This window comes from Sinocyclocheilus rhinocerous, unplaced genomic scaffold (assembly GCF_001515625.1).
Source record: "Sinocyclocheilus rhinocerous isolate Xijiao unplaced genomic scaffold, SAMN03320098_v1.1 scaffold24, whole genome shotgun sequence".
Classification (NCBI taxonomy): domain Eukaryota; kingdom Metazoa; phylum Chordata; class Actinopteri; order Cypriniformes; family Cyprinidae; genus Sinocyclocheilus; species Sinocyclocheilus rhinocerous.
Genome location: NW_015647124.1, coordinates 1,270,426 through 1,294,323, shown reverse-complemented (window position 1 = coordinate 1,294,323; position 23,898 = coordinate 1,270,426). Strand labels below are relative to the sequence as shown.

General features: G+C 35.8%; 3 protein-coding genes across 3 annotated transcripts in view; 2 read left to right on the top strand and 1 right to left on the bottom strand.

Annotated features, from left to right (window-relative positions):
• Positions 1-2,479, bottom strand: part of fra10ac1 (FRA10A associated CGG repeat 1) — a 15,644-nt gene extending 13,165 nt beyond the window's left edge. Inside the window, exons 1-2 of the mRNA XM_016513311.1 lie at positions 2,371-2,479; positions 529-611 (exon numbers count right to left, since the gene is read on the bottom strand). Coding sequence (XP_016368797.1) covers positions 529-611; positions 2,371-2,409 — 122 coding nt within the window. The 5' untranslated portion in view covers positions 2,410-2,479. The remainder of the gene's footprint in view (positions 1-528; positions 612-2,370) is intronic.
• A 1,362-nt stretch (positions 2,480-3,841) lies between these two features.
• On the top strand, positions 3,842-10,936 carry LOC107708938 (leucine-rich glioma-inactivated protein 1-like). The gene is made up of 8 exons (XM_016513308.1): positions 3,842-4,032; positions 4,171-4,242; positions 6,054-6,125; positions 6,217-6,288; positions 6,607-6,678; positions 6,769-6,938; positions 9,351-9,515; positions 9,665-10,936. The coding sequence occupies exons 1-8, from the start codon at positions 3,842-3,844 to the stop codon at positions 10,480-10,482; spliced, it is 1,632 nt and encodes a 543-aa protein (XP_016368794.1). The 3' UTR covers positions 10,483-10,936.
• Positions 10,937-11,441: 505 nt separating this feature from the next.
• Positions 11,442-19,970, top strand: LOC107708939 (solute carrier family 35 member G1-like). The gene is made up of 3 exons (XM_016513310.1): positions 11,442-11,817; positions 15,246-15,420; positions 18,021-19,970. Exons 1-3 carry the CDS (start codon positions 11,499-11,501, stop codon positions 18,766-18,768), a joined length of 1,242 nt encoding a protein of 413 aa, XP_016368796.1. The 5' UTR covers positions 11,442-11,498; the 3' UTR covers positions 18,769-19,970.
• Positions 19,971-23,898: the final 3,928 nt, after the last annotated feature.

Here is a 23,898-nt window from a genome sequence, read left to right as displayed (position 1 = left end):
AACACATTTGTTTAGAACTGTTTTTGCTTGCAAACGATGCTTGATCTGTGCATATTTCTCTCCTGATTCAGACAAGAGGACTTTTTCCACCGGATAAAGCAATATTATGGATAGAGGACTGTATGAAGTTAAAAATGTCTTAATGATGGATTTACTTAAAAACATGCAGCTTTTCACTTCACAAGACAACTGATGGACTGGAGTGGTGTGGATTATTGTGATGTTTTTATCAGCTGTTTGGACTCTCATTCTGACGGCACCCATTCACTGCAGAGGATCCATTGGTGAGCAAGTGATGTAATGCTACATTTCTCCAAATCTGATGAAGAAACAAACTCATCTACATCTTGGATGGCCTGAGGGTGAGTAAATGTTCAGCATTCAGCAAATTAATTTTGAACTATTCCTTTAATGTAGCAAGGTACTACATGGACTACATATTTGAAAATATGGTATTACCATGGTCCCCAAAAATATGACACCAAAAACCATGGTATGTTTTGTTAATGATATAAAACAAACTCTCACCTATTCTCACCATATTTGGACTGCCCTCCACCACCACCATCATCATCACTGAAATCTGAGTCATACCCTCCCCCTCCATGGACCTAAAACAGAACACAACGCAGCATTATCTTATTTCACATTTCTTTAAAGCCTTCCTGTTCTAGCTTATATTGTTCTAAATGATGTCTGAAACTTTGTATTGTGAGCACTTCTTGCGTATGTAAAATTACCATACTACAATAACAGGACACTGATAACACAAAATGCATAGAATCACCACCAATATTTTGGTATTACAGCACAAATGTCAACACAGTGATTTCGTGGCAGGTGATATACTCAACAAGTACTGGAGGAAAAGTGAATGGAAGGTGAGCAGCCGACCACAGCTAAGAGGGAAAGTACTTTGTCATCTTTATGGGTGATATGTGTGGGAAGTCGTGGCCTAATGGTTAGAGTCGGACTCGTAACCCAAAGGTTGCGGGTTCGAGTCTCGTACCGACAGGGATTGTAGGTGGGGGGAGTACAGCACTCTCTCCCACCTTCAATATCCCCGGGCACCGCAGCAAAAATGGCTCCGGGTGTGTGTTCACGGTGTGTGTTCACTGCTGTGTGTGTGCACTTTGGATGGGTAAATGCAGAGCACTAATTCTGAGTACGGGTCACCATACTTGGCCACATGTCACGTCACTTTCACTTTAAATATACTGAGTCAGATGCCATGATGCCGCTTCAGCACCCAACGTCACATCATGTGAAGGTCAGTTCTCACACTGACTACTGAGTTTTTCTGACTTTAGGACAACAACTAGACCCATGAAATAAACATGTCATCTAATAACTGAAAAAGCGTTACCTGGTTAAATCACACACACACACACAAATATATATATAAAAACATTATATTAATTATTATAGATAATTACACTGTATAATGCATTAACTCATCATTCACAGTATCATATTTGATGTGAATTTCTAAAGATTCTATATGATCAAAATGATGAAAATTTTGCTGAAAAACCTGTTGTTCCTCAATCTACCACATGCCTTCTGTTATCTGACTGACAGTTCATATTTTTAGCAAGAAAAAGGCCTTTTAGAATCATTGTAAAAACGTCCACCTTCAGTTTATGATATACATGTCTTTTTGTTGTGACATCTTGATAAACATAAGAATAAATTATATTTTCAGCTTAGGTTTACTTACTTATCCTTACATCATTTTTTTTTTTTTTTTTTTTAGAAAAGTCACGTTAAAATGTAAATATCAAATATGATACAACAGGCCTTTGAGGAATGTTTACTTGTTCATCTCTCAGTCGTCATTGTATCGGATTGCATTATGTTTTGCCCCCACAATAAAATCTACAGAGTTTGATCATAAAACAAAGCATAAAATAGTATCTTATTAAAACATATTACTGGGAAAAATAGAGTGACAACTGATATTTATATGGATTTTATTCAAGTTGCCTGCTATACTGTTATAAAGATCTCATTGATTTACATTACAAGCTATCAGAATTGCATCTTACTTTTATATAAACATCAGCAAATGCATTTTTCCTCCCGTTGAGCACCATATTCTCACTATATCATACTATATGAGCCATAAAATTCTGATTCATTAAATCTCATGCAACACATATGTCAGACTTTACAGTGTTAATTGACAAGAACACGAGCAAATCTGTTCTGGGATTAATACCGAGAAAAATAACGCGCCATGGATGATCAATGTGCGATATGGGACAAAAATAATGTATACGTTCAAGTCATGCGTGGCAAGCGGTCGCAGCATTACAGTGCAAACAGTTCAATCAAATCTCCCGTGCATGACTTGTGATTCATAACTACCTTCACAAGGTCTAAAACGGTTTTATCCACGCCGCTCATCTGTGTTTGTATGCAGCTGAATCCAAAAGACGGGCGCGAAGTGATGACGTATAAACCACGTGACCAAAACAAAGGCAGTCCCGTCCTCCAGTCTGTGTGATGTCTGGTTACGTTGTGCTGCGTCTATTAAGGCTAATTCTGTTGTCTCAGTTTGTGTGAATGTCATGTTACGGTGCATTCGGAAGAATTGTTATTTACATGCTTTAAAAATAAAACAAGAGGTCTTATAATGTGAATGTGTTACATATAAAATATAAAAGTGGGCAAATAGCCAGGACTTGCCTGTGTTCTTTGTTTCAAACGGACTTTATTGTTCGCATCATAATTCAGACTTGTTTTCATCGGAAATGCGTAAAGATTCAGTGACAGGAAATTATAGGGGGTACGGGGGCGAAGAGCCATTTTCTCAAAAATAGAACAACTGGTCTTTTAATCGGAAAACAAAAAGCTAAAAATGAAAGCACTGAAAGAGTTGCAGTGATCAGGAACAGGCACTTTACTGTTCTCAAATGTCCATGTGAAAAATACATGCAATGCAACAAAGAAACAAGCCTTATGGGCTTCCAACAATTACTGGAAAGGAAAATCATTACGTAAAGCTATTTAATAATAATATAATAATTTGGTGAATAATTTAAATGATACTGTATAGGCCTGTGTGAGCTATTGATCTTAACTAATCACTGTATTGAACTAAAAGTCTAAAAGTGAAGTGTTAACTCTACAATATTACATTTATATTATATAGCCTAGCTATAATAATAATACATTTAATGAATAATAATAGAGAATAGTTTTCTTTTGTAATGCACGATATATAGCCTATTTACAAATGCTATTTAGCCTACATTATAAATATAACGTAATTGAATTATGGTAATCATTTTATTTAAAGTAATGCTATAAAAGGATAACAATAAAACATATAACAGCATAGTATTTCTTTGCTATCTCTTTCTGATTGCTTGAGGGGCGCAGGTGCATCACTCCAGAGCCTCATGAATATATTCTCACTATCACTTATTCATGGATATGGTTCATGCGCATTCACAGTATTAACACCATTGGATGGCAGCTGGTACATCATGATGCAAAAGAGGGATTCTCCCGGGATCTGAAGAAATTGTTTGATGCTTTACCCCGCGTCGCCAAAGAAAACATTTGATTTTTTTTTCTCACTTTCATTTTCACAGCGTCACAATTTAAAAAGAAATCGGGTTTATTAATAAAATCTACATGCAACTAAGGCAATTTGAGCCCGCTGGATATTTTGATTATTGCAGAACGAATCGTTTGGATGAGCGCCTGACACACTGAGACATAGACATTCATCACACGGACACAACTGAAGAGAGGCGAGCAGCAGACCAGCACTGATCACCAGCGAAAACACCACAGCAGCCCGCGGCACTCAGGAACACACCGGGACAGAATGGGATATGCACACAGGAGCATAAGAGGATACACTTTTCTGCTCTGGGTTGCCACACTACTGCTGTTAGCGGAGAGCAGAAGAGGCAAACAGCCCAGATGCCCCTCTGGATGCACGTGCACTAAAGATAACGCCTTGTGTGAAAATGTGAGATCTGTGCCACACAGCTTCCCTCCCGATGTCGTCTCACTGTAAGTGTCCTGCTACACTTTGCATTATATTCCAGGACAGTATAATATAACAATTCGAATGTATGCATCTCTGAATATGCATGTGTTGTATGCGTGCACTGTTTACATCTAAAATTACACTGATTGTTTTCCTAACAGATCATTTGTGAAGTCTGGGTTCACTGAGATTGCAGGGGGAGACTTTCTCCACATGCCATCCCTTCAGCTTCTGTGAGTTTCTGTCAGTGTTATGTGTGCTTTTTTCTTTATTAGGATGGGGTGATCACCATGTTAAGTGGTCCAATGTTTGTTCTAAGCAATTACAGCCCGTCCCCCTTTAAAACAGCCAGTTTGGGGACATTCTTCAGCGTGTCTAATTTCTCAAAGCCTTTAAATTGGTGTGAATATTATGCAATGCAGCTGCTCTGTGAGGGACATGGCCCTGTCCCCTTAAAGGCAGGGTATGTGATTTTTCAAAAACACTTTAGAAAACTGATTCGGGCCGAATAGCAAAACAAACTTGTAGCCAATCAGCAATAAGGGGCGTGTCTACTCGTGATGTGGGTAGACATGGTGTAACATTGGTTTTGCTTTGTTTCACAGAACTAATCGTTGCCTGGGTTGCGTACGTATATGTGGGGCGGAGCTATCAAAATAGGGGCAATACCCTTTTGGGGTAGGGGCGTGTTTGTTTTGGTGATTTCAAATATCAACATTGGCTACCAGAAATCACTTACTCTGCCTTTAATAAACAAATAAGAAAATCTCTGCAGTTTTATAATGTCACACCGACTTGCTCCCAGTTTATAAAACACAAAACCTTAGAAATCTGCAACGGAAAAGCTTGAAGGCAGTAAGTTAGTAATGCGTTTCTATGCTAATGTAAACTGACCAGTCTTTTATCTTTTCACCCGGTGTTTGGTCTGATAACTTGTCATCGGCACACATGGAAAGAATTTATAAGAAGATTATGTGAAAATACCAGTCTGGCTGAGTATATGCTAGGCTAGAAATAACTATGTGTGACGGGTCTTTCAGCAATATAATTAAAAACAGAAAGGTATGCGGGGAGAACTAGAATGCTGATGTTATTTTGTGCTCATCAGGATGAAACTGATTGCCGTATACTGATGTCTGGGGTTGATTTAACTTCTGATGGGAAAAATATTTGTGGTCACAAATGTGGTTGTAGTTTTTTGTGTTAACAAATGAAACATTCCTTAAAGGAATAGCTTACCCAACAAAGAAAGTTTGCTGAACAATTACTCACCCTCCTCATGCCATCCAAGATGTAGATGAGTTTGTTTCTTAATCTGAACAGATTTGGAGAAATGTAGAATTACATCACTTGCTCACCAGTGGATCCTCTGCAGTGAATGGGTGCCGTCAGAATGAGAGTCCAAACAGCTGATAAAAACATCACAATAATCCACAAGCAATCCACACCACTCCAGTCCATCAGTTAATGTCTTGTGAAGTGAAAAGCTGCATGTTTGTAAGAAACAAATCCATCATTAAGATGTTTTAACTTTAAACCATAATCCATAATAACGCTTCCTCCAGTGAAAAAGTCCATCCCGTTATCCTCTCACATCAAAATCCACTGTCATATTTGTTTAGAACTGTTCTTTGTTTAGACTGTTTTTCGCTTGTAAACATTGCTTGATCTGTTTATATTTCTCTCCTGACTCGGACAAGATGACTTTTTCACAATATGCACAGAGGACTCGTATGCAATTAAAATTTGTTTCTTACAAACACGCAACTGATGGACTGGAGCGGTGTGGATTATTGTGATGTTTTTATCAGCTGTTTGGACTCTCATTCTGACGGCACCCATTCACTGCAGAGGATCCTTTGGCGAGCAAGTGATGTAGTGCTGCATTTCTCCAAATCTGTTCAGAAACTCATCTTCATCTTGGATGACCTGAGGGTGAGTACATTTTCATCAAATTTTCATTTTTGGGTGAACTATTCCTTTAAAACCTAGTCACAAACTCTGAAACCATTGGAACTATGTCCCCCCCCCCATGACTTCTTAGATTATTTACAGCCAATTCTTTCGACTCCATCGACGAAGATGCTTTCCAAGGCCTGCCACATCTGGAATATCTGTGAGTTTGATTTTCTATGTTTGAAACCGTCATCATTCAGTCTTTTTAGATGACCACTCAGTTTCAATATAAATGCAAAACTCTGTTTTAGATTTATCGAAAACAACAAAATTGAGTCGCTTTCGCCCCATGCCTTTAGAGGTTTGAAATCTCTCATTCACCTGTGAGTATATCCTTTTTGAACTATAAAATACAAATATATTATTATAATATTTGATTTAATTATTATTATTGTATATATACTGTATATTAATATGTATTTTTTTTTGTTAATGTTAGAATATTTATGCTCATGTTAGTTCACAACTGATGTTAACAGATACAAATTCTGTAGTAGTAAATGGTGAGATTAACATGACCTAAAATTAATAAATGCTGTACAAATATCGTTCTTTCTTAGTTTGTTAACTAATGTAGTTAACTAATGTTAACAATAAAAAACCTTATTGTTAAGTGTTACCTAATTATTTCTGTTTGTTAGGAGTCTTGCCTACAATAATCTTGAGACGTTGCCCAAAGATATTTTCAAAGGAATGGATGCCTTAACAAAAGTGTATGTATTTTGCTGCTCATGTCTAACTTTCTTGTTATATAATATACAAGAAACAGTGATTTAAATATAATCTGTAAATGCACTGAGCAGGGATCTCAGAGGAAACATGTTCAGTTGTGACTGTAAGTTGAAGTGGCTTGTGGAATGGATGTACAGCACTAATGCAACGGTGGATCAGTTATACTGCAGTGGGCCTCCACCCTATCAAGGGAAGAAGATAAATGACCTAGTGCCTCAGTCCTTTGACTGCATTACAGCAGGTAAATGTGCACTAGTCTGTCCTGAGTACAACAGATTCTGGCTATGAAATAAGCTGATCCTACATATCTGCTGAAATGCTTAGAAATGCATTGCGTACAGGGACGTGCACAGACATTTTGAGGGGCAGGGGCTCAAGTGGAACAAAGGGCACCTCAAATTACTTTTCGTTATTTTTCGGGTGTGCGATATTGACAAAAAATATATCTCGATATTTTCTGGGATTTTACCGATAACGATAATTAGACAACATTTTTCTGAGTGTGTTATTGTGCTGATATCTGATAAGGATAAGGTTGATAAGGACCACTGTGGACAGCTGACTGCTAAAATTTTTGATATTCTTCATATTCTGTGTGGTGATCAGTTCACAGCAGTGATAGAAATGAATCTTTTCCAATAAGTTTAAATTGATTTTTACCTTTTATGGGCATTTTTACCTTTATAAAGCCATTTTTTTCTAAAAGTGTGCATCATTTTTTTCAGTCAAATTCTTAACTTGAATCAGTAAATTAATATTATAAGTCATTTGGGCTGTTAGCAAGCATATGAAATCAGTATTGACAAAATTCATCTTTGCAATGCAGAGGAAACACAGAAGCTGCATTAGAAGTGCCATTTAGATGCATTTACACTGTTTAATGCAGGACATGAATGTTTTAACCTGCATTTACAAATGCATTAATACTGTTTTGATATTTTAAACAAAATGTTGATTACTGATATTTGATTTTTTTTTTTTAAATGAAAATATATTTTAAATGTGAAATTAAAACCGCCAGTAGGTGGCAGCAAGTCACAGTTAATAAGTGAGTCATTGCGACTGAACCAAATCATTTAAACGGTTGATTCATTCAGGAACAAAACGTCATGTTGCTCAGAGATGCAAATTAGAATTATATTTGTTGTATTGGCAAAATAGAGAAAAACAGTCAATTGTGTCTAACGTAAGTTTATTAAATTCTTGTTTATTCAACTGCTGTATAAAGTCTTCGCGTGATACTGATTAACTATGTGAAATTATATAAATATATACATTTCTGCCCCCCATATCTTGAATTTTGTGATCATTCTAAATGCATTTTAATAAACTGAATCATGCAGTGAACTGAATCATGTAGCTCTGCGGAGGGGAGAAAGGCATCGGAACTCGACAGAGTCTCAACATTTCACGACCCAACCTGATATTTTGATTTTTTATTTGTTTGACAGGGAAAGCTGTGCGCAAACAGAAACACACACGTATATACATATATTCATTTATGTGAAAAAGGGCAGGTGCTCAAGCCCCCTTTGATGTCTATGTGTGCACGTGCCTGATTGCGTATAAATAAAAGGCATTACCTTTAAAATTAGTTTACATCACACGACATTCATCATTATTTATGTTCAATTTCCCCAAAAGAGAATGATTGTAAATTTGACATGTGTAAAGTAAATCTCAAATAGTAGCAGGCTGATGTTTTTAATGGCCAATTTGGTAATAATGATAAATATAGAGAGCAGGGTTATTATTAAACTATAACTAAAATTAAACATTTTATTAACTAAAATAAAAATGTTTTGTTACTTGAAATAAAATAAACATTAACTAAAATAAAATAAAACATAAAAAAACATTTTTTTTTTATTTCAGCTAGTTGCCAAAGCAATATTTCTACTTTTTGAAGTATTAAAATATCTATAATTATATCTATAATAAATACAATTCATTAAAACTATATAGATATATTTAAAATTACTGTTAAACTAAATTACTAAAACTTTAACTAAAATTAAAGTAAAAACATCAAATATTAAAATAAAATCTAATTCAAAATATTAACAAAAACTATATTAGTATATCAATGATACTAAAATAACACTGCCAGAGAGCACAATGGCTGATGTATGTAATGTAATTTTATGATAAAAAAATAAAATGTATGCTAAATTTACATTGCAAACATTTATTGCACACACACAACATGCCATTTGACACAGTTATAGGCCGATAATCCCAAAATGGCTAAATATAAATGATAAATTGGCCTGGCTAATATATCGTAATAATAGCCTCAAAGCTAACAAACATGTCAAGTCAAGTCAAGTCAAGTCAATTGTATTTGTATAGCACTTTACAATACAAATTGTTTCAAAGCCGCTTTACAAAAAAACTTGATGTTAATATTTCTAATATCTTAATTCCTAACTGTTTACATTTAGCAGTGTAGAACTGGGCAACAGAATGGTTTACTTTGTGTGGCAACAATATTAACAATCAAACTGTTGAGATTGCTTTTTGTGAGTGCACTGTTTGTATGTGGATAGCACTGATATTTATAGTAATGGCAAGTTGGTGTTATTAATATATCTGATCTGCATGATAATGATCTGCAAGAAAGGCTCTAAAAACAAATCTTTGTTTGTTGCAGAGTTTGCTTTAAAGAAAACCCTTGCATTTGAGTCCATATCTGTGGAGGCCTTAACGTTTGGGGATGATCAGTATGTTGTATATGCCCAGCCTTTCTCTGGAAAATGCAGCTTTATGGAATGGAACCACGTCAACATGGAGTTCAGAGCTTATGACACCATAGAGAGTGAGCATCACACATCACACCTCCTACCCAGAGTGCAATACTGCTCTGGTCCGAATCCCCCAATTGCAGAGCCACAAAAACTGGTTAAAAAGGTCCATTTTAATGCAGAGATTGATTGATTAATTACATTTCTGTGAATGTCATTACAGGCACTTCCACGGTTGTGTGCAAGCCAATGGTCATCGATAATCACCTTTTCATCGTAGTCGCCCAACTTTTCGGCGGCTCTCACATATACAAAAGGGACAGCTCTGCCAATAAATTCATCAAAATCCAGGACATCGACATCCTGAAAATCAGAAAACCCAACGACATCGAGACTTTCCGTGTGGACGGCGAGTTCTTCTTCGTGATAGCAGACAGCTCGAAGGCCGGCTCCACCACGGTGTACAAGTGGAACGGTAACGGCTTCTACTCTCACCAGTCTCTCCATCCCTGGTACCGTGACACGGACGTCGAGTATCTGGATATCGCAGGCAAGCCCCACCTTATTTTGTCTAGCAGCTCGCAGCGGCCCGTTATCTACCAGTGGAGCAAGAGCCAGAAGCAGTTCGACAGACGGGCGGACATTCCAGAGATGGAGGACGTCTACGCCGTCAAACACTTCAAGGTAAAGGGGGAGCTGTTTGTCTGTCTGACGCGCTTCATTGGCGACTCCAAGGTGATGAAGTGGGACGGCTCTATGTTCACAGAGATACAGACAATGCCCTCGCGGGGATCCATGGTCTTCCAGCCCGTCTCCATCGGCAACTGGCAGTACGCCATCCTAGGCAGCGACTACTCACTAACCCAGGTCTATCAGTGGGACACCAAGAAGGGCCAGTTCGTGCACTTCCAGGAGCTCAACGTCCAGGCGCCGAGAGCATTCTCGCTGATGTCCATTGACAACCGAGAGTTCCTGCTGGCGTCCAGCTTTAAAGGGAAGACGCAGATTTACGAGCACTTGATGATCGACCTAAGCAGTTAGAGTGCCGATTGAAAGCACAGAGAACCATTCCCTGACACAGATGAGCCTATTGTTAAACTACATGCATGATCTAGCCTAGCGCTAAAAATAATAATTCCGGATGAATGCCTCTCTAGAAACGCCCTTTGTGTCTTTCTCTGTTGTCACCATCTGTTCTGCACTTTTCATTTTTCCTGTTTTTTTTTTTGTCCCTTTCAACAAAAGCTATTGTTAACATATTCTCATTCTTGCCATGTAGTCACTAAAGAGGTATAATAAGGAAACAAAAAAGGTCAAATCAGTTAACTGTTGACTTAATCTGCCAAATAAACTGTTTACATTTTTACAGTGATGTAAAAAGCCATTTTTAACTTTTGTAAACAAAGTCGTCCTGCTTAACCACATTGGGTGTGATAGATTTGAAGCTTGTTTACATGACTCAACAATTTCTTTCAATAATCAGAATGCAATAAACTTAGATTTAGCTCAATTATTGAGGTAATGTGGGAAGGAAGTTTAGTTGTTTACTGGTACTTGTTTTTTTTTTTTTTGCTAGAACCAATAAAACCTTTAAAAAATACGAGTCTGCTTTGTCGTTATGCACGAATTGCGTTGAAGTGTGAATCTCATGCATGAAACCTGTCAAAAACATGACGTTTACGTTCAAAGAAAGAAACAACAACGTTCCTAAACGCTTCGTTTTCATTAAGCTAAATATTATTTGGCGTCTCAAGACAATACGTGACCGTATTGCATACCAGTGCATTTACAGATTATATTTAAATCACTGTTTCTTGTATATAACAAGAAAGTTAGACACGTGTGTGATTCTTTATTCGCTGGATTCAAACGCTGTGAAACGTCATTGTCGTCCAACCGCTCTTCAAACGCATTTTGTCTTCCTCTAGCGGCAGAGGAACGCAACCACCTCTTTCTTTAAACAAGGTTAATTATTTAACTTGTTGCTCGGTACCATTTCGGCAACCGTGTGTCAAGACGTGTGGTCAAGGTATGCCAAGCAGCTGTTGTCCTCTGTCATGGGTGATATTAGACAGCGCAATGGCTCTGTGAGTAACAATGACACAGATTTATCTGTTGTCCCGTATAGAGCGGACGACATCAGGGTGCTTTGTTATAAAGTTGACGATGGGGACGTTGGGGAGGAAATTGAGTTGCAAAGTCGTTCAGAAGTGCCAGTGGACGCGGATGCTGACGCAGAAGACAGCCCGCGGGTCAACGGCACTGTGTTTGACCGGGTTTGTGTGCCGGTTTGCTTTAAGAGAAACGACGTTGACCGCGATGAGGATGAGGATGATGATGGTGAGGAGGACACGGGGTCAAACACAGTTCAAAAAGGTAAACTGAGCTTAACTCGTACACGATGTCATTTATTAAAGACATACGGATCTTGAATTTGATCTCCGATCCATCTATTTATTCTCTGTTTCTAGTTCTACACCCGTGTTTGTCCTCTTGGACACTTTTAGTGTTACATCTGTCGAGAGCAGTTACGTTCACCATAGTAACCGCGGTTTACGCATTTTAAATATTTGATTAATAATTACTTAAGTAATTACTTGATACTACTATAATAAATATACGATAACTTGGTATTATAGTGAACTGCCATAAATGAATAATAAAATTAATCTTGGATCTTTTCTCAAACTTTTCTCAAACAAGGAAACCCCATATTAATTTACAATGACTTGACAGTTTTAATAATAGCTGTAGTAGCTATGAACCAAATGAACCATGGCAAAATAACTAGGGGTTTAATATAGTAAAAGTGTAGTAACCATGTTTTTTCTTTTTTTGGCGTATTGATTACCGTTTGCATAGTTTTACTACAAATACCATGGTTAAACTGTGGTTACTGTAGCAAAACCATGATTAATTTGTGGTTACCATGGTTTAACTATAAAAACATGTATTTGTAGTAAAACCGTGGTTAAGTTTTGTAAGTGATGGCAGGATGGCCATGGTAACTTTTAAGAGTTTATTCTGTAAAAGCTGACAAGAGCAGTTACGTTGTATCAAACTCGTTACATACCATGGTAACCATAGTTTCTTCTTTAAAATTGCATCAATACTACTGTGAATCAATTAACTGTAGTAAATGTAGAATAAAGGCAGAGTTACCATGGTAACTTGTTTCTAAATGCTAATGAGAACAGTTACATTGTATCAAACCCCTTACATACATTTACTTTTACTTACTTACTTTTACTTTTAGTCATTTAGCAGACGCTTTTATCCAAAGCGACTTACAAATAAGAAAGTAATTAAAACTAAAAGCTAAAACTCTATAAATACTATATATATACACATTTAAGAAAGTAAAATAAATTAAATAAAAATGACAAATGCATACATTTCAAAACTAAAACATTTAAATGAAAACAAAAAAATAAAGCTAAAAACAAAAGGTATGAACAAAAGGTATGAGTATAATAATGATTCTAGCATAACACTAAGCCAAACACCAAAAAACAACTACATATGTGTATGTACAGCCACACACATATACATATACATGTACATATATATAAATACATTCAATATATATATATTATTTCATTTCCATTTTGTATGTTGAAGTACTGAAATAACTCAAATTAAATAAAAGTAAAACTTAATAAAAAGCCTATATATACATAATAAAATAACTAATAAAATGACAACATGACTACAACATTTACCATGGTTTCCACCTTTAAATACAACAGTTACTATAATTATTGATACAACTACAATAAAGCTGTGGTAACTTGGTATTAGAAACCTACCATCAGTGAACAAACCCCTAACGCACATTCGTATCTTTTTAAGAATACCATAGATACTACAGTAAATCTGTGGTAACTTTGTATTAGCCATATGCCCTCAAAAATGAAACATAAGTAAATCAGATTTTACCAACACAACATATTTCTGATTGTTTCTTAATCTGTTTGAATGTAATCGCTTATCAATTTATTGTGATTTTACAGTAAATATTAACTGTAGTGTCTGTGGAATAAATGACAGAGTTACCATGGCAACTTCTTTTTATAAAAGCTGACAGAACAGTTACATTGTATCAAGCCCCTTACACACACAGTTACCACAGTAACCATAGTTTCCGCCTTTAAAATAAACTGTGGTTACTTATAGCCGTCTGTCATCCAAAAATAAAGTTTATTCAGTTATTATTTCTACTGTTCAGTTCTTATGGAATTTATTTATGTATTTTTGATGACAGTGGTGGCTAATTAACCACAATTGTGTGTACTGTAGTACAATAAAGTACAACATGTCCCATCCACTTTTCAGTAGTCTGGATTTCAGAAGTTTAAGAAATCTTAAAAAAAGTACAGTCGTTCAAAATTGGTTCCCCAATGGAGAAATGAATGGGATTTTTATTTCCGGAACCCAACTGTAACACTGTTATTGGAAACTGGTTATCATGGTAACTTTTGAAGGGAGAACACTTTACACTGTATCAGACTTGGCTGCTTTTCATACTGTATGACCAGGCAAGTACATCCTTACAAAACACTGTAGAAGCTTGTGGTTCTATATCCAGTTGTATTACCATGATACTTTGATATATTGTACACCATGGTACTAAATGATTATCATATTCAAGTATCATGTACATGGTATGTCCATTGTATTTCTTAAAGCGCCTTTGTAATTTTAGGTTGTCATCTTGTCGTCTTACACAAAGAAACTAGCAGATTACATATTTTCACTGGGAGAGGTTAACCAGAAATCATTATGAACAGTACTAGCTTTGTGGGAACTACTACTTGTGAATCACACCAGGAAACAGTATCTTTTTTTCTTTCCAGTGTTCTCTCTAAACAGGCAGGTGAAGTTGTTTGTTTTAACTCAAACTTGTATTGTTGAGTATGTGTTGTGTTCCAGGGCTCACGATCTTTGTGTGAGGCCAGGTCCTCAAGGGACATTTGATACAATTTGGCATTTATCCAATGCTGGCAACCACACAACCTGATTGAACACGAGCTCAGCTCACCGACAGGTAGTAAAGTTGCGTTTGGTTGCGTAATCATTGCTGCCACATTTCATATCACTTCAGTGTCAAAGTTAAACAGAATCACCAACAGTGTGTTGAGATTCATGCTGTTTTGCTCCCTCCATGTCATTCCACATCAAGATCAAAATTCAGATCACTCCCCACAAAGCCAAATCATGCTGTGTACTTCTCATGTCTCATTTCCATCATTTGTGCAAACGGTTTGTGTACAAAGACTGTGGTGCTAAAGTGCTTTCATATGGTGCTCCAGTGAATAAAAAGTCCATTTACCATGGTAATTTGGCACTGTTATATATAAAAAGCATTTAAAAAAAAAAAAAAGTCTCTTGAACTTGATGTAAATTCGTAATAAGGAATTTTCTCACCATTGGAGCAATGTAAGCTTGAAGTACCTAAATGCAAATAATATTGTTGTGAATTCTGTCAGTAAAAAAAGAAAAAGATTTGAATGAACTTACAGAAATTCAATTGCAATTCAGTAGTAAATTCTTCTTTCTGTCATTCTAATTTTACTTACTGTGGTTAGTGACCAAATTTAAATTCACAAATAGGAATTGGATCAAGTTCTTCAAATCTGAATTTTCCTCAACCTTGGTCGCAAGGATAATGTATTTGAATTGTCTGCATTTAGCAAAAATGTATTTATGCAGTCAAAACTATTAATTAATCAGCATACCATACGATTTATGTGTAATTGACTAACAGGTGTGATGTTAAGCTGTTTTGTTATATTCATCCACAGAAAAGAAAACAGCATTTCCGGGGCTGGGTCTCCTGTACGCCTTGTTAGCATCTGTCTTCTTCTCCGTTACGGCTCTTCTTGTGAAGAAAATTGAGGGGTTGCACGCCATCGAAATCAGTGCGATTCGGTGCTTCTTCCAGATGCTGTTTGTCATGCCAGCCATGATATATTATAAGTATGAATCTATGATATATTACAAGTATAATTTGGATATATTACAAGAATATATGAAACAAGTATTAATCTGTTATGATACAAGTATGAATCTATAATACAAGTATAAATATGATATATTACAAGTAAGAATATAATACAAGTATGAATCTAATGAATTACAAGAATATATAATACAAGTGTAGCAAATTAGCTCAAACGGGAAATATTTATAATTAATTATAACTGGTTATAATTAATAATAAATATTTAGATTAGATCTTAGAATTAACTGTAGCAGAATCAATATTACAATTATTTGATCTGTCCGTCCACCGAGCAGACAATATAATCATTTATCAATTCAAGGAAAGATTATTTTCCTGGCCAAGGAACAATAGCTTTCCTACTTTATGCAGTACTAGCAGTAATTTAGCATGTAAATTACCCCAGGGTAAACAGGACAGAACCAACATAAATGTATTGCAGATATTGTTAAAGTTCAATAATGCAGGCTTTACAGTGAACGCAGTGCATAGAGCACACAGCACAGTGCATTTTCATAGCGAAGCCACTCGAAGTCTTTTTAACCATTCTCTCCGAAAACTGTACGCTTTCTTTTCGGCTAGTGTATCAACATTCACCACATGATCGCTACCAGCACCATTATTTGTAACTTTAGGCGGTTTACAAAAGAAATCTGTCAGTGTTCGTTTCATTTTCTCTCTTCTTCAGCCCTTTACATTCTCCGCGGTAGTTAGCCTGTTACCTGACAGCGGAAAGCAGTGACTGAGTGATTGACAGCTAATATTAACCAATCTAAAATCTGCATTAAAGTTAAAAATGTAAAGCTGAAGTTTAATTGGTTATGTAACGTCTGATAGAATGACAGACTGGTCACCGTATCAACACTCAGAAGGCACATACTCTGATCGCTTTTAGAGATATGAAAACAGGTCGCACGACAACAATTATATGCACTCGCACAAATGCTCCCAAATATATTTTGAGGTCGCACCGATTAAATTTTGGGAGCATATGCGACCAAAATGGTCGCAATTTCGAGCCTTGCTATAGGTTGATGGGGATCAGCTGAGAGTCAGCTGATGCGAGCTTGACTAATGTGACCTGCCAGAACTAACGCTACGCTAGATATTTAATAAATGAAACTACAGGTAACATACAACAAGACTAAGCAAAACATATACAGAATGAAGGAAAGTAAGGAAAGAGAGAGAGAGAGAAGAACAAAGAATGGCAGTATTTAGCATCAATTAACCACAACCTAATGAGAATCAGCAGAGAAACAAAAATCACCTTGACAAAGGGGTCCAAACTTAGACACGCATCTAACTAGTTGGAAACGGTTACTTGCATTGGCTTTGTTGCTGAACAAGCGTCCGGATGCGGTAGACAATGGAGGTTCTTGATGAGTTCTGTAGGAGTGAGCTGGAGGCTTTCGTCAAGTTCTGAAGATCGAAGAGAAGAGTTTTTGAGGAGTCTTGGATAGTGTCCGTCTCAAGAAGAAGAAGTTTCTGAGCAAAGATTAGTTTGAGTTAATAACTTTTAATAGTTCCTAGTCACGCCCACCTTTTGGGTGGAATAGCCAATACCAGGCGTGTCATTTACATCTCTTTGGAATGTGTTTGAAGTTCGATGGGAAGACGAACTTGGCAATTTAGCACCCATATAAATGTAGAATGTGGGGCCATGTCTGTAATTTATATGCAAATGTCAAAAGGCTAAAAGGGGTCTCTAAGACATAAAACCCCAATGATCATCCATGATTTTAAGCAGATGCTACACAAGTATGAATGTATAATACAAATACAAATCTGATATATTACAAGTAAGAATATATAATACAAGTATGAATGTATAATGCAAGTATGAATCTGATATATTACAAGTAAGAATATATAATACAAGTATGAATGTGTAATGCAAGTATGAATCTGATATATATCAAGTTTGAATGTATAATACAAGTACAAATCTGATGTATCACAAGTAAGAATCTGATATATTACAAGTAAGAATCTATAGTACAAGTATGAATGTATAATACAAGTATGAATCTGATAAACTACAAGTAAGAATATATAATAAAAGTATGAATGTATAATACAAGTATGAATCTGATATATTACAAGTAAGAATCTATAATACAAGTATGAATCTGTTACAATTTGAATCTATAATACAGATATGGATCTGATATATTACAAGAATCTATATCTATCTGATATGATACAAGTAAGACTTTTTAATACAAGTATGAATCTGATATCTTAAAACTGTATAATACACTATGAATCTGACATCATAAGACTTATAATACAAATATGAATCTGATATGATACAAGACTCTATAATACAAGTATGAATCTGATATCTTACAAGTAAGACTTTATAATACAAGTATGAATGTGATACATTAGAAGAATCCATAAAACAAGTATAAATCTGATAAATTTAGTAAGTATATATAGAAAGTATCAATCTATAATACTACTTTAGTATCTACTAAAGTATCAAGCTCTTGACCCTGTAATTGGATTCAATATTTGAATAATTTGACTCCACAATGTGGCAATAACCTATAACCTTTTATTTTGTCAGTACTGGCTTTTTGGGACCAAGAAAGATGCGAATCTACCTGTTCCTCAGAGGGTTCCTGGGCTCCAACGCCATGATCTTGTTGTATTATGCAGTTCTGCAGATGCCCCTAGCGGATGCCACAGTTATAATGTTCAGTAATCCAGTCTTCACATCCTTGCTGGCTTGGATTTTCCTCAAGGAGAGGTGCACCATATTGGACGTCATTTTTACAGTGTTTACGCTCACCGGCGTCATACTGATAGCCAGACCTCCCTTCCTCTTTGGTGGCAAGCTGTCTGGGATCGAAGGAGACTACACCAATCACATCAAAGGCACGGTGGCTGCCTTCATGGGGGCGATCGGAGCGGCTTGCACTATGGTCATTCTGAGAAAAATAGGGAAAAGTGTTCATTACTACCTCTCTGTGTGGTACTATGCAGTTGTGGGACTCATCGAGTGTGTCATCGTTTTGTTCATCTTGGATGAATGGGCCATTCCGTCCTGCGGCTGGGACAGGTGGATGCTCATGGCCATCGGGCTGCTCGGTATAGCCGGCCAGACGTTCCTTACCAAAGCCCTACAGATTGAGAAAGCAGGACCTGTTGCACTGATGAGGACTATGGATGTGGTCCTGGCGTTCATCCTGCAGTTCCTATTCCTCAACCACAAACCGACATGGTGGAGTCTGGGAGGAGCGCTGTTTGTGATTAGCAGCACTAGTGGGGTGGCCCTAAGGAAGTGGTATAACAGCACAAAAAATAAGAGCTGATTGCATATTATAGTGAGATGAAAAGAGATTTTATATGTTTGCTACAAATAATTGCTGCATTATATACCAAAGAAGCTGTTTTACTGTAATAATATACATTAAAAGTCTGAGACCTTTTCTTTGATTTGAGTGTACTGTATGCAGTATGTACAGTACAGTATATAACAGGATTTTTAGCGGTTTTGTATTTTCTTATCCTTTCGTGAAGACAACAGATATTTTTAAATCGAGGTACTACTGTTGAGACAGTATTGCTTTATCATATAGAGAGTATAGTAGACAACGTAATAATAGACTGCTGGTCAGGAGCTGTGCTTGATGCGTGTAAAAATCACCAAAAATGTCAGTTCCATCATTTTCTCACCCTCATGCCGTTGCAATTGATTTTTTTCCATGGAACATAAAAGGAGATTTTTTTGATTCTCAAAGTCACTCTATTCCATACGTTCCATATGTATGCCATCATTTATAGTCTTTTGAAATATCTCAATTTTTCTTCCATGGAAGGAAGTTTGGAACAACACTAGGATAGGTAAATTATCACAGGATTTTATTTTTTTGGGCAAACTATCGCTTTAAAAAACCCTTTGCATTTTGTCGTTGACAATGTACTGTAACTGGCATTGGAAGACGCAGGGTCGACAGTTTGTCTGAATATTTTTGCATGCTCAAATGAAGGTTCGTTCTGTTAAGTTCTGAATTATATGTGCTTAAAGCTGAATATGCAATCAGTAAAATGTTCTGAACCTTGATGGACCACTTGAACTAGATATATGCACAGGTTTGCTACACAAATATTTGCCTGATATAGAATGAGTCGCACCTATTTATTTATCAGACATGTGTCTTGGCACAAAGATGAGTTATTGTGAGTTGTTACAAGAGGCAGTGACTATCAGTAATGGCTGTTCTTCTGCAGTCCAGTCACTCTGAAATGGGGCTCTTCAGTTTGCTTTAACTTTACATTTATTTAATTTGATAATTTTATTTAAACCTGTTTGTTTAAACTGACCTAAAAGCACTCTACATTGACTTTTGTCAGTTTATCTTTATTAAAAGCACTATTAACGGTTTACTGATACATCACCAGCAATATTGACATGCTGCCTTAAGATTTTTTCTTTTATCTGACGACATTTCTGTTAATAATCCATTTATGTAAGAGCATATCCCTCCATATTATTTATTGACTAAGGTTGTCAATCTGAATAATGCCTGCTGTAGGTTTCATGTTGCATATTTATATGACTTCTGAACTTTAGTAGTTGAAATAAATGAAAGTTCCTTACCTCGCTGAGTACAGTGTCTTTTTTCAAGAATTGAAACTTGTAGGCTACAACATGGTAATCATGTGATTCGCGCCTTTGCCAAGTGGTAAAGAAGGATTATAGCTGCATTCTTGTGGATTTTCTGTTCTTTCTCTCATTCATTTGTGATTTTCCGCCTTAGATGGGATCATTTTAATCACATACTTAATGCTTTGTGTATATATTTAAGGATGCACTGTTAAATGCAATACACGGCAGACATCAGCATTTAAAGGAATATTTCACCTAAAAATTAAAATCTGCTGACGATTTACTCACCCTCAGGTCATCCAAGATGTAGATGAGTTTGTTTTTTTTTACAACCAATTTGGAAAAATTTAGAATTACATCACTTGCTCACCAATGGGTCCTCTGCAGTGAATGGGTGCCGTCAGAATGAGAGTCCAAACAGCTGATAAAAACATCACAAGTAATCCACACCACCCCAGTGTGTTGTGTGTTTATAAGAAACAATCCATCATTAAGGCATTGTAACTTTAATCAGCTCTAATTTTATCAGCTGTTTGGACTCTCATTCTGACGGCACCCATTCACTGCAGAGGATCCATTGGTGAGGAAGTGATTTAATGCAAAATTTCTCCAAATCTGTTCTGATTAGGAAAGACACTTACAAATTTGCTTCTTGGATGGCCTCTTTAGCAAACAGCTTGTTTAGCAAATGTTCATTTTGCGGTGAACTATTCCTTTAAGATTAAATTTTAGCAGTTTTCTGCCCTCTAAAAAGAACAAGCTGTTTTGCCCTCTTTTCTCAAACAGGCGGTTAAGTAACTCTAGACATGAACAGCCTGTTCCAATGCAGTACATTTACATTGTCAAGATAACAGCAGCAGGCTTAAATGATAGATCGACACAGATTCAATAAACACACATGGAACATTCCCTTCTAATTAAGGCTTCGGCTATTTCAGTTGCACCCTTTAATCTATCACCCTTTAATCTAAAATACAGTTTTCTGCCCTCTAAAAAGAACAAGCTGTTTTGCCCTCTTTTCTCAAACAGGCGGTTAAGTAACTCTAGACATGAACAGCCTGTTCCAATGCAGTACATTTACATTGTCAAGATAACAGCAGCAGGCTTAAATGATAGATCGACACAGATTCAATAAACACACATGGAACATTCCCTTCTAATTAAGGCTTCGGCTATTTCAGTTACACCCTTTAATCTATCACCCTTTAATCTAAAATACACTTATATTTGTATTTAATACACTCAGTATGACTTATATTACTCATTCTAACTTTTATTGCATTTTCCCTCACTTATGATTTACTTTGGATTAATGTAAATCTGTTATGAAAAACGTACTAAAGTTGTTATTCAACTAATTTCATATTGTTGTAATAGTGTTGGATCTGTAGGCCGCTTTGGATAAAAGTGTCTGCTATAAATGAATAAAAATGTTGCATGTAAAAGCAAACAGATGCACACCAAACAGGTATTTTATGGGGTTTGGCCAAAATATGCCACATGTTTGCCAGCATTCACCATTCAGAAGTGAACTGTGGATGCCTTTAAAATGTCTTAAATCTGAGGTAGCAAACAGACACAGGACTGTCATTTGAATTACATTTCAATGATGCAGGATTAGAATGCAATGAATTTCAAAGACGATACCTTTAAAATCTAAAAACATTAGATATCTTCGTTGCCAATTATGTTAAAAGCATACAGTGTCCCCACAACATGTTGTTCATTATAATATATATTGTACATGTTAATTTTGTTAATTTTCATAATCGTTATAGTATCTCATCAGTGCACTGAAAAACATTTTTTTACTCAGAAATTGCTTGTAAATTTCACAAATAATTAAAAAGAAATGGCAAGTAACACATTGCATTAAAAGTGAAATTACAAAGACAAACATTTAAAATGTACTCCAATAATATTGTTTTATTTTAATATTATTTTATTTGTTTTTATTTATAATTTAAAAAAAAAAAAAAAACTGAATGAATGAAGTTTGACATTTTCTGATGCTTATTATAAGTACATTTGTGTGGTTATAGCTCAGTATATTAAGTATAGATTTAAATGTGATGATGTCAACATTTTATATAAAATGATTTTTCATAGCTGTATAGTATGACTTTTTAAAATCTTAATCTGGAATTATTTGAGAAAATACATCAGAATGTGGCAGAATATTGTTTACATTTTGTCTCATTATTTTCTTTGGTCAAATTATTTATTTTAATCTTTGAATTTTGTCACATGTCAAGCATTCATTAAAAAAAGTAGTCTAAACTATCAGTGAAAAAAAATCACATTCTGCCACATGGAAACTGCAAATCAAAGAAATGATATAATGGATGATAGATCACAACATTTGTGCAAAAGAACACATAACCGACGTTACAGATATAAACAAATAATTACAAAGTGAATAAACAAACATTAGATTTGATTATATAAAAGTGCTTAGTCACTCTGAGTGAGGATATTCAAAACTGTGTTGTCAGCATCCATTTATTATTCAAGTCATCCGTTGACGTTACTATCCAGTAGAGGGAAGCAGTGTAACACAGATCAGGAGGTGACAAAGACAGGTTTAGATCAACACCACCTTTAAATTGTTGAGACTTCAGTTCATGAAAACCTTCACTTGCAGGTGTTTAGATGGAAAGACAAAACAAAAAGCCCACAGAGTGACAGATTATGAAGTTGCAAGTACCACCAGAATAGCAAACACTTTTGTACAAACCTGTGACAGCCTTATTTGAATATTTACAATTGCACGAGGCATGGTTTAATAATCTAATTGTTTAATAACCGAAAAATAATGATCAAAAACCCGAGCTAAAAACACAAAATTATGTCTGCATTGTTGTGCAACAAGCTCCAGTCGTGCAAACATCAGATATAATTGCACTGAATCAAAAAACGGAATCATAAAAGCACATAAAAGACTGTCATAGTGAACTGCAATAAACAAAGGCTTTCTTGTGTGGTTTTGTAAATGAATTGCAACTGGAAAGCAACAGTTCCACATGCTGTAGGATTACATGTGACAGACAGACTGGGAGTGGAAGAACTGCGCATTCTTTTTGGATGGCATAAGAGTTCCCTCCTTGTGGACTGAGAATCGGAAAAATCATTGCTATTCTGCCAAGAATACAAACACATAGTTAAAGTGAATATACATTGGCATATTTCTATATGATCCTGTGCCTAATAGCCCATTTGATATTCCCTGGGGTTATTTTTTTTTAAGATTGAGTAGTGAATGCTGGGAGGAACTGGATACAAACCCCTCTGTTTGGGCTGTTTAGGTGTGGATTACCACTGCATGCATAAACAAAGCATAACAAACATTCAGAAAAAAGAATAAACTATCACAATACAAAAACTTGAACATGTGTTTACTACATGAAAACATCTGGCATCACTTTGTGATCTTAGTTTCATCCAATAAAGCAATTGTATAATTAATCTAGTTTGGCACAACAGGAAATCAAACAATGTTATCAATCCAGCCATAGGAAGTAACCTTAAAATGTAGCCAAAACCAGATAATGCCCATGCAGCATTCCTACTAGTGTCATGGCACTTGACTAATTGTAGTCTACAGTTCTTTAAAGAATGGTATACCCTGGTAAATTTTTTTTTAAATAAATAAATAATAGAAATAATTCAATTTTAAATGTCAAACAATGTGGGATTAACACAATATTGTGTCGCATATGGCTTCGTATCGAGTAACTTACAAATTAGACGCAACATTGCCTGTTGCTTTGCCTGTTTTTGCTCCACCAATGAAAATAATTCCAAATGTCGAAGTAAAATCAACCTTTGCATG